Source organism: Hoplias malabaricus, chromosome 4 (genome assembly GCF_029633855.1).
Source record: "Hoplias malabaricus isolate fHopMal1 chromosome 4, fHopMal1.hap1, whole genome shotgun sequence".
In the NCBI taxonomy this organism is placed as follows: Eukaryota; Metazoa; Chordata; class Actinopteri; order Characiformes; family Erythrinidae; genus Hoplias; species Hoplias malabaricus.
Window position 1 is genome coordinate 646001 of NC_089803.1, and position 12247 is coordinate 658247.

At 36.4% G+C, this 12247-nt stretch overlaps 1 protein-coding gene across 1 annotated transcript in view; it reads right to left on the bottom strand.

Annotated features, from left to right (window-relative positions):
• Positions 1-3956: 3956 nt before the first annotated feature.
• The window catches only part of LOC136694206 (zinc finger protein 850-like), a 241995-nt gene continuing 233704 nt past the window's right edge, over positions 3957-12247 (bottom strand). The window contains exon 7 of the mRNA XM_066667587.1: positions 3957-7455. Within this exon, the coding sequence (XP_066523684.1) occupies positions 6382-7455 (1074 nt within the window). The 3' untranslated portion in view covers positions 3957-6381. The remainder of the gene's footprint in view (positions 7456-12247) is intronic.

The following is a 12247-nucleotide window of genomic DNA, read 5'->3' on the forward strand; positions in this document are numbered from 1 at the left end:
TACACATCACACTTCTCACAGACAGACACCCGGAGGAAACCCACGCAGACACAGGGAGAACACACCACACTCCTCACAGACAGTGCCCTGCATATGTGATCATCTGAACGCAAAGAGTAATACTCTACAACAAGGACATACTTCTATAAAGAATCATTTAAAACCATGCAAAGGAACTAGATGAAGTACAGTGAACATCTCTGAATGTCTGTTTATATTCTTAGTTTTAAGTTGAGCCACATTTCCTGAAAGGTTGCACCACTATCTTGGAGTTCGTTAAACCATAACTAAATTACAGTGAACTTCCATCTCATTAAGTTCACCTCACTTGTAGCTACATGCACTGGCTATATTGTCATATACACCCACTATGACTGAGTGGTCATTGTAGGTTTGCTGAATAGTATGATTATTTGCTAATGATTAGCATGATTTCTCCCATGTCCATTAATGGAAAGGAGCTGCTTTAAATATTTATTTTTATAGTGGGCCATTTTCTATAGTGTTGCTTAAGGGTTTAAACATTTAAACTGATTATAATCCAATACTGTGCTTAGTACAAAACAAATAATACAGTCCTATAGTTCTGTAATCAAGTTAAAATAATGATTGTAGACATGAGACCCAATGGATTTCCTAAGTTTGCAGTTCACCCCTTAATCAGATTACCAAAAATATAGGGCTGCAACAACTAATCGATTAAAATCGATTGTTAAAATAGTTGGCAACTAATTTAATAATCGATTAGTTGGGTCTAAGTTATTATACACATAGGTACAGTTGCTACACGTGACGAACTCTGGAAGAAGGGTTTGAAAAATGGCGGAGGCGGTCACAGCAGAGGATAATGTTAGCACAAGCTGAGAGAAAAATGTACGACCCAAGTCATCAAAAGTATGGGAACACTTTACATTAACGCTTTCAAGGAACAGCGTTAGGTGCAATGTGCACAGCTGGTCTCGCATGGCACAGCAGCACAACATCACTGCATGAGCATCTGAAAAGGAAGCCTGTTGGAGCTATGTGTGAGGGAGTTTAAGTATAGTAAGTTAATTCAACTTTTTCTCTCACTCAATGTTACTAGAGCCTGCTAGAGTAGTTAAACAACATTTGTTTTCTTAGTATATTGATATTACACTCATGTTTAGCGAACAAGCCTTCGCATCCCCCCCCGAGTTTTCTCTTCCACCTTAAATGTGTCAGCTCAACCAGCAGTTCCAAAACAGGCCGTAGTTTTAGTCAAGCTAACGTTAGCGACGTTAGTTTTTTTCTCACTCAATGTCACTAGAGCCTGCTAGAGTAGTTAAACAAGATGTCTCATTTTTAGTAAAAATATATCACGTTTTTATTTTTATTATTTTTATTTAGCGAGTTTTCCTTAAATGTAGTGGCAGTTACATTCAGAGTTAAAAAAAAATCAATCCAAACATTTTATAAAATAATATATTTGAAGCCTTTTTCAAGGTCTTTTCTGACTGGTATTGCGTGTTAGTGTTTGAGTATCACAGCCAAGTGTATATTACATTATAAGTGTATATTACATTACATACACTGTTAAATATTGATCAATTTAAAATTAATGTAACGGTTGGGTTAATTCTTCATGTAAACACTAATTTTTAATAATGGCACGTTGTGTGTTCCATATACAATTACAACATTAGTTCTCTAAAATCTTAAATATCTTAACCATATCTGATAATATGTGTTAGTTGAATTTCCCTTTTATTCTCAGCACACGGCAGCATCTCCCAATATCCATTTATGTCATTTCAATTTGCCTGCATTGTTGTCTGCATTTTAGATCAGTAGTTATTAGCTTAAAAAATGTGTATGTCCATCTCTACACTTTCTTTCTCACCTCAGATAAAAACAGCCCAACATTGCTGACTGTTTTGAAGAAGATCTGCAAACCACAGCAAGCAGCTGTTCTCACTGATGGTATCCTGAATATGCTAGTAACAGACAGGAAACAAAATTTGGCTTGTCTTCCTTTTTATCTGATTAATAATCGATTAATCGATAAAATTATCGACAGATTAATCGATTATCAAAATAATCATTAGTTGCAGCCCTACAAAAATATATAATTAAAACACCAGAAGTGCTATGTATTTAGTTTTCACTGAAACCTACTATTTTAAACTATATACATAGTAGAGGGTACCAAGTTCTGTTGGAGAGAAACTATGTGTGAGAGGGGGCGGGTGTTGTGGAGCGAAGAGAGTGTGTGTGAGAGGGAGAACAGGAGGAGAGCTGTGTGTCACAAAGAAATCAAGACCTGTTTTTACTGAAGGTAAATATGGGTTTAAGATATTTACACCCCGTTTATACCGTGTTTTACTGAAGATAAACGCATTTAAGATATTTACACCCCATTTGTACTGTGTTTTACTGACTCTTGACTATTTAATAATAAGTCCAGTACAGGTCCCAATAAATATTTTTTCCAAATTCTTTTTATTTTTTTATTTTCAAATGGTGAAAAATAATTTCAGCATCCCTTAAATTATGCCATTTTGTTAGTAAACACAATTTATTATTAATTAATTTTGCTGATCGACATTTCTCAATTCCTTCTCTATTTCAATAAAATCTTTCTAACCAAAAATGTGTACGTATTCCCTTTGTCTCTATTAATAAATCACTTTCCATTATTATTATAATTATTTTTTTTTTGGAGAACTACTCCCATTATACACCCTTGTAAATATATTTTATATTCCTTATTAATGTACTGACTCAGCCAAGGTTTATTTGAATAAATAAATTGTTCCTCATTCCAAATTAGTTCTCGAATTAGTTTCCAAATCCGTTCCCCATATTTTTTTTCTCTGAATTCAATCCCTTTGTATTGATCAACAAGTCTTTTTACTTTTACATTATAACACTATTCTATCTGATATTAAGGCTTGATGTTAACCAACTCAATCATTTAATCTGTATTCTCTATTTCCAAGAATCAATCTTTTAAAAGCTTCAAAAGACAGCGTAGGCACTTTCTTACATGTAGATGGAATTAAACAAGTTTCATCTGATTGTACTCATCTCCCAAACGGATATATCCTCTTTATTTTAAACATCTCATTTTAAATTTTAGCATTTTAATAAATTGCAACCTTTCAAAATTTAGATCCCATTAGATACAGCTTTAAATCAAATCACATCATTAAAATTTAATTCCCATTAAAAACAACAGTTTTATCCAATTCAAATCATAGAAGGCCTCTATTTACCAATCACCATTTCTATTCCATATTCGCAACAAACCCTTAGGCAAGGTTTTCCCAAACAGACAAACAACAATAAACACAAAACACAGCAAAACCTTAGGCAAGACAAACAAACAAAAACATATATGGTGCACTTCATGCGTCTCCGCTCATAGCATGCTTTTATGCGTCTGCACATTTTGGCATGCTTTTTTCTCTCAAGCTACAGTCTTCTACTGTAATCTTTGTGCTGCAGCCTTTTTACTTTATATACGACCGGGTATCACTCTGAATTCATCACGCCGAGTGATTCATTTATTTACCTCGACTGTTTTCTCAACTGTTATTTCTTTTTATTACACATTTCTTTTTCTGAAACCTGGTCAATAATTTACACGGTTCCAGGACCCAACTACAAACCTCTGTGAAATACAAAGCCTGAGTAACACCAATGCAGAATTTTAAAAAGGTTCTGCTTAGCTCTCTTTTTATGTATGTCGGCTGTGCGTCAGACTCTCACTCACAGAAGAATGCAGCGGTGTCCCCCACTGACTTGTTGCTGATCATGGTGTGGATCTGTCTCAGCTCCCCATGGTACGGGCCACCAAAATGTCGGGCCACAAAGGCTTTCTCCTTTAAAGCCTGAGTTAGCTTTGAATATGCCTTATTAAAAATCACAATTACTATAGAAAATCAACTAAAAAAATCACAGACACTGGTTTCAGATTTAAAAGAGAACATGTTTCATACTTTATTTAAACAGGGTAAAACATAATCACATCAACCCTGGTAAATTTGAAAAGTGATACCAAAAGCATTACTGAAACAGAGTAAGGTATAGACACATTAACCTGGGTAGGTCTAGGAATACATAAACATTTGTGAAGCTCTCATTTTTAATCAGTATTCAGTGGTGATAAGGATATTACACCACCTTCTTCACACACTCCACAGGCTGAGCTGGATTTCATTACAATCAAAGGGTACCTTATTCCCCATGTACATATAAGGACTTCTGCTTCTGGTTAACTCTTCAGTCATTGTTTACTAGACACTAATAGGTTTAAAAGAAAGTTTGTGTGTTTCTTAGAAAAGGTTCTTATCTCTACTCAAGGCCATTTTACTCTTTCCCACACTCCTTTTTTTCCCATTCAGTATGTTCCTGTTCTTCACATCCTCATAGCTTTTGACAATCTCTTGACTATTACCTGGCTTCTCCCTGTCCTCCCAAATATATCACACCCCTTCATTATTTCTGGACCACATGATTTTTTAGGTTGTTGTATAGACATTATTTGTTATATCATTAGCAATGCTTTCATTATCTTCCAGCCAAGTTTTACCAAATAACCTCAGACTTCAGGTCTCAGACCTTGAGCTGGTCATTTCTCACACTTGCCCCACGTACTAATAAAGCAAATTGATAATAAATATCACATAAAAGTGTATGTGTGATGTTTACCAGAATTCTCAGCTGGAGGAATATGTGCAATCAAATAAAATAAAGTTGACTACATGATAAAACCCATATATCACTCAAATTACACACTGGACCGTGTTATTACAGCCATAAAATACTCTTATCATCAGAATCAATGTCTAACGTGATGAATTGAGTTAATCCAGCTAAAGTTAGCAGCTGCAAACCCAGGTTCACTGCTCAGTGACACTCAAAAATTTGATTACACTTTAGTCAATAAAAGTTCTCACTAATACAGAAACAGGAAACTGCCTGCAGTTACTTCCTCGTTTGATGTTCTGATACATAGCAATTCCAAATTGTCTGACTTCCCCATGGGTGGAATGACTTATACCAGTGGTTCTCAAACTGTAGAACACATACCACTGGTATTAATGATTCCACCACTTGCTGCTTCAGCTACGCCAGATGACCTCCAAACAATGACGAGGCTACTTCTTAAAAGAATTAAGATTATATGTCTCAATTGGCCTGGGAACACCTCAGTGTCCCTCTGGAAGAGTAGGCTAGGGAGAGAGAGATCTGGGTTTCTTTACTCTGACTGCTTCACCCATGACCCAGACCCGGATAAGCTGTGGACAATGGATGGAGGAAATAAAACATCTGAAACTGAGAAATGTTCATGTGTAAATGACATAACGTTTCACAGTTTTCATAATTAAAGTTAAATATAATCAGTTTGTGTGGAAAAACACAACATGGGCTATTAATAAACCATAGTTGATTATGTGTCTAAGGGAAGGGCTAGGGCAGCATTAACCCACTTCTTTTCTTCCAGAGATGGAATGTGGTCCCCAGTATTTTGCGAAATCCATAAAAAAAGCCCAGTTTCAGCTACTTACTGAAAGTAAACAAAAGGTCAGAGACAGATGTGGGCAATTTGGCCGATCTTGGCATCAACAGAGTCCTGTAACACTGTTTAACACAGTGCCTCGCTTCCTTCATATGCTCCAAGCGCTGCACTGTTTTCACTTATACTTTATTAAACACAGAACTTATAGGAAATTGACCTCTCAACATTTTTATTTCTTTAAAAACACTCATTCAACCAAAATTTGATATGTTCTTATAAATGAATAATTATATTTAAAACATTCAGTTTCAAAACCATTGTCCACAACAACGGGCACCACCTCCTCATCTGTTTCCTGAATGATCTGGAACTGGATGGGCAGTGTGCCGGCCTCTCAAACCCCGGACTATGTCTGTGATATAGTGCAGTTGTTCCACTGACATAAAGAGGGAACTGAAATTTCCTGACTTTCAACATCCTCTTTCTCTGTGATTTACTGATAAATTAGTTACTACTAAAATGTCTGCTGCATATCTGTCTCAAGTGGGTAAACAAAATAAGATGAGGTTGTTTCACTGTAACAAGTCACACAAATTCAAGGTCTTTTAAAAAACAGCGAAAGCTCAATTCGGAGGGGGAAAAATAATCTGTAAGAATTAATTATGAAGCCACTACTTGAAAATAAAAACAATTCCAAAAACAGTCCGTGGTATCTGGTATCACACAGTTCAATCAGACGTCTCCAAATTCCCAAGCACTACACAATTCAGCTTTAAGGATAATTTTACATTAAATGTGACCATTAAATCCAAATCTCTGAAGGTAGTTTTTCACTCAGTGCTACCGCTTCTGTTCTGGGAGAACACAGTGATGTTTCTGGACAGAACTCCTGATGACTAAAACTCTTCACACACATTCTGTTTTTCTCCTGTGTGAATGCGCTGGTGTGTTTGGAGATTACTCTGTACAGTAAAACTCTTCCCACACTCTGAACAGTGATACGGTTTCTCCCCTGTGTGAAGGCGCTGGTGTTTTTGGAGATGACCCTGTTGATTAAAACTCTTCCCACACTCTGAACAGTGATACGGTTTCTCTCCTGTGTGAACTCGCTGGTGTCTTTGGAGATGACCCTGTTGAGTAAAACTCTTCCCACACTCTGAACAGTGATATGGTTTTTCTCCTGTGTGAATGCGCTGGTGTGTTTGGAGATGACCCTGTTCAGTAAAACTCTTCCCACACTCTGAACAGTAATATGGTTTCTCTCCTGTGTGAATGCGCTGGTGTGTTTGGAGATGACCCTGTTCAGTAAAGCTCTTTCCACACTCTGAACAGTGATACGGTTTCTCTCCGGTGTGAACGCGCTGATGTCTTTTGAAACTTCTCTGTTCAGTAAAACTCTTCCCACACTCTGAACAGTGATACGGTTTCTCTCCGGTGTGAACGCGCTGATGTCTTTTGACACTTCTCTGTTCAGTAAAACTCCTCCCACACTCTGAACAGTGATACGGTTTCTCTCCTGTGTGAATGCGCTGGTGTGTTTGGAGACTACCCTGTTGAGTAAAACTCTTCCCACACTCTGAACAGTGATATGGTTTCTCTCCTGTGTGAATGCGCTGGTGTGTTTGGAGACTACCCTGTTGAGTAAAACTCTTCCCACACTCTGAACAGTAATATGGTTTCTCTCCTGTGTGAATGCGCTGATGTTTCTGAAGACTACCCTGTACAGTAAAACTCATCCCACACTCTGAGCAGTGATATGGTTTCTCTCCTGTGTGAATGCGCTGGTGTTTCTGAAGACTACCCTGTTCAGTAAAACTCTTCCCACACTCTGAACAGTGATACGGTTTCTCTCCTGTGTGAATGCGCTGATGTTTCTGAAGACTACACTGTACAGTAAAACTCCTCCCACACTCTGAACAGTGATACGGTTTCTCTCCTGTGTGAATGCGCTGGTGTGTTTTGAGACTACCCTGTACAGTAAAACTCATCCCACACTCTGAACAGTGATAAGGTTTCTCTCCTGTGTGAATGCTCTGGTGTGTTTTGAAATTATTCAGTTGAGTAAAACTCTTTCCACACTCTCCACAGTCATAAGTTTTCCGTTTGTTTTCACTTGTCTGAGATTTCCTGTTGGATGTATGGGTGTGGGGAGTATCCAAGGATGTTTCCTGAGAACTGGAGCTTCTGTCCTCCATATCCTCACATTTAATCCCTCCTGATCTCAACATTGTGTTATATTCCACTTGGAAAATTTCTTGATGCACCTGTGGAAAAACTCTGGAACTTTCTTGAACAACAGGAGCCAGAGAAAATATCCAAAGAGATAGTCTTCTGTCCTGGAAGACAATAAAGAAACAAAGATAAATTAGTTAAATTCACTCTCCCCTGGCTCTCTATTGGTGACCAATATTCTCCTGAATTTATAGTCAGTTCCACCTCAAGCACTGCTACTGAAACACCAAAAAATAAGTCAGTGTTGACAACTCATGGTGCAGGAATAGAGCAACATCTAGGGCAGGACAATATAAGCGCAAATCAATATCACGATTAATTGTACATTTTACCACAATTACGATTAATGAATGATTATTTTGTTTTTGTATTTTTGACCCTCATAGTATAGTGATGAGGTTTGTGCTGTAAATATGCTCCAGTATTAAATATAGGATTTTTTATAATGTCGCTGGGAGCTTGTTTACACTTTTTGTTAATTGTCATCTTAATTATACTCAAAACATAGCACATCCAAACCAGACACTAGCAGCTCGAGTTGCTTGGTCAGATTTGGCATTTAAGTTGCTCCATATGGCAGATAGGGGCAGAATCACATAACTACAGCTTGGTAGTGTTTTTTAAAGGGAGAGTAAATGAACACACAGTGGGGACATAACAGAATAAAAATAATCTATATAATTGATATAGACACTATTATGTCAGAATGTTTTCATTTCAATTCTAAATGTGAATTTCAATTAAATGCCCATGTATATTGAATTCAGTAAAACACTGTATAAACGGGGTGTTAATATCTTAAACGTTTATCTTCAGTAAAACACAGTAGAAATCGGGTGTAAATATCTTAAACGCGTTTATCTTCAGTAAAACACAGTAGAAATCGGGTGTAAATACCTTAAACGCGTTTATCTTCAGTAAAACACAGTATAAAAGTAGTGTTAATATCTTAAATATGCTTATCTTCAGTAAAACACGGTATAAATGTGGTGTAAATATTTTAAACACATCTTTATCTTCAGTAAAACACGGTACAAACCAGTAAATACACAACGTTGCTACAACATTGTCAAAAGGTGGAACTGATTACGTTGTCTGAACAACGTTGTCACAACATTTTAACAAGGTTACTATTAAATGACATAGCTGTATGGTAAATGACGACCTATTGGCCACTTTGAAAAAATCCACAGAGGTACATACCAACATAATTTTATTCTACATTTTTTTTTAATTATCACTATTATTTCAGATAAAAGTTGACTTGGGTTGAAAAAGGGTATTTGGTAGGTTTTACAGATTGGAGTATGTTTTTAGTGAATTAACACTGCTTTTGTGTGTGGGGTGGCATATTTTTGACAGCTGCTGATTGTTGAGGTTTGAAGCATTTTTTAACGGATTCTTCAGCGGAGCCATCGATCGATACACGGATCCTTAAAAACTCTATAAGTACGAAAATAATTTCTTTCAAACACATTCGACCTTGAATAAAATTAGTTCAACTTATTTAATTTTTTGGTTATTAAATGTGAGTTATAATCATACTTAAGCCTTAGTTGCTCTTTCAGTAACATGCTAGATTAGTGTTAGCTAGCCAATAAAGTTACCACAGGATTTAAATGTCGTCCATATCCCCTTGCGAACAATGATAATATAAAAAAGCAATTACTGACAGACAACAAAATATTAATGTAGCTAAGTTAGAGCTTGAAGTTTAGCTTGTTAGGCTAATTGATCTTATAAATCTTTTTACTGTATTTGTGTTCTGCCATTTTATCTAGCTACATTATCTTATGCTAACATTAGCAATAAAAAAATAAATAAATAAAGCATTGTTTGCATTGTACAGAAATTAAATACATAACTATAAAAAGGTTACAATAAGATTGTGAATGTATTCATCATATATAGTCCATAACAGGGACATTTATTTCCTGTCCTAGAAGACTGGTGTCCAGCACATTGCTGGGTTTAAGTGAGTCTTCTCAAGTAGGGAAATAATCCATCAATGCTGGACAAAGGCTCTTCAGGATCTGAGGTGAACATCCCTGGTTTACAGTAAACTGAGTTGTACTGTTATTCTGTAGTTGTTCACTTTATATGTGATTCTCTTCCATCTTGTAAACAGAAGGCCTACATCTCTAAAGGGACTGCCACAGGGAGTGTGAACCAGTATTAAAGACCTGCCTGGTGAGTTTTCAGACATACTTGATAGTTCTTTTTAGATATATTGAACAAAAATATAAACACAACCCTTTTGCTCTCAGTTTTCATGAGCTGGCCTCAAAGATCTAAGTCTATGTACACAACAGGCCTTTTTCTCTCAAATATTGTTTACAAATTTGTCTAAATCTGTGTTAGTGAGCACTTGTCCTTTGCCGAGATAACCCATCCACCTCACAGGTGTGGCATATCCAGATTAGACAGCATGTTTATTGCACAGACGTTGGAGCACAGCAAGTTTTCCAACTTAATAATAACAAAAGGTTGTGTCTGATTTTTAAAAGATTTGCTTGAATTTTGCTTGATATCAAAATCAAATGTGAATGAGCCAGAAAATTTTGTTTAAAAATATATTTATTTTTATTTTAAACGGTTTCAGAAAGAATGTAATTAAAAAAGAGTGAGCATGCAAGGACACCATAATTTTGCATATATTTCTGTTTTTATTTAGGATACCCATCCTGAGGAGTCTTACCCAAGAGGAGAATAAAACAGTTGTTGAAGTGATGGAGTATGATGACCTTGCTCAGGCAACACCAAAGACACTTGTGAACATGGCCACTGTCATTGAGGGAGCAGTGGTGATGGAATATTTTTTTATTTCACCACCTTCTTCATTTTGCTTTTTGGACTGTTGTATGCACTGAAATTGAAATATCCAGACGGACTAAAACAAAAATGAGGCAAAACATTTTTGTTGGAATATGAGACAGATGCACCAACAGAATTCAATTCAATCCCTATAGAGCAAACTCTTGAAGCCCTACCTGGTATGTCACCTGTTTGAAAGTGTTCCTGTTAAGGTTTTGGCCATTATACTCAGATTTATGACTGTGACTTCCCTCTTCAAGAATTCAGTCTCTATTTTAGAGAACTGGCATTTTGCTGGGTTGATACTTCACAACTTTGGAACCTGGCTTAAATTCAGCACTTTCAAAAACAATGCAGGTAAATTGTCTGCTTTTGTTGCTTGCACCACTCTAAAGCATGGAACTGGTGGTAAATTCAGCAATAGCTAGACATCTGTTTTATTAATTTTTTTTAATCCATTTGTGGATATCAGTGTTATCTTTAAAGATTTTTTTTACTAAATATGTAATTGGAATATGTTCAGATGTGGACTAAATTCTGCAAAATTCACCAGTTTGGGATTAGAAAATTCAGCAATTTAAAATGTAAGTAGATTGTCTGGTTTGGTTTACAGTGGTGCATCCAAATGAATCTGATTTGTATTGGCTGTACATTCAGAAAAAATTTTTTATTTGTTAATAAGAAAGTTAACAAATCGTTGTTGGATATCGGTGATAACAAGTGTTCAGATATGGACTAGACTTACTGTAAATATATATAACATTTTGTATTTATATTTTACTAGTCTAAATTAAGCACATAGTCACACTAATAATTTGCATTCTCCTCTTGATAGTGGAATTAAAGGACTGTTGATAGAAAGAGGTTTTGGCTGGGTTTACCTTAGAATAAAAGATAAACGATAAAAAGATATTTTTTTGCATTACCTAAGGCTCTGAGATGAATAAAACCACGGTTGTTCCTTCAAAACTAATGTCTCTTATTTCTTTATACTTCACACTAGCTTTACAGCGAACACAATTATGTTGTGACAACGTTGAAATGAAATTCCTCAGAAGCTTGTGACAATGTTGACTGACAACTTTCTGGGAGGTTGTCACAACCTTCTGAGGAATTTCATTTCAACATTGTCACAACCAATAAGACAACGTTGTGGACACAAAAAACGTTGCCACAACGTAACTTTGTTTGTTGGGAAACGGGGTGTAAAGGCGGGAACGGGAAATCTTAAACGCGTTTATCTTCCGTAAAACACGGTACAAACGGGGTGTAAACATCTTAAACGCGTTTATCTTCAGTAAAACACGGTATAAACGGGGTGTAAACATCTTAAACGAGTTTATCTTCAGTAAAACACGGTATAAACGAGGTGTAAATATCTTAAACTCGTTTATCTTCAGTAAAACACGGTACAAACGGGGTGTAAACATCTTAAACGAGTTTATCTTCAGTAAAACACGGTACAAACGGTGTGTAAATATTTTAAACACATATTTACCTTCAGTAAAACACGGTGTTTATTTCTCTCCGACACACAGCTCTCCTCTGCTTCTCCCTCTCACACACTCTCTACGCTCCACAACACCCGCCTCCTTTCACACGATTGGCTGGAAAATCATAACAGCTGCTCTCCTATTGGACAGTCCCCACAGACAAAGTCCTCAGTCGAAAGGATCATTCCAATAGGCTGTTTTCAGTCACGTGGTTATTCCATAC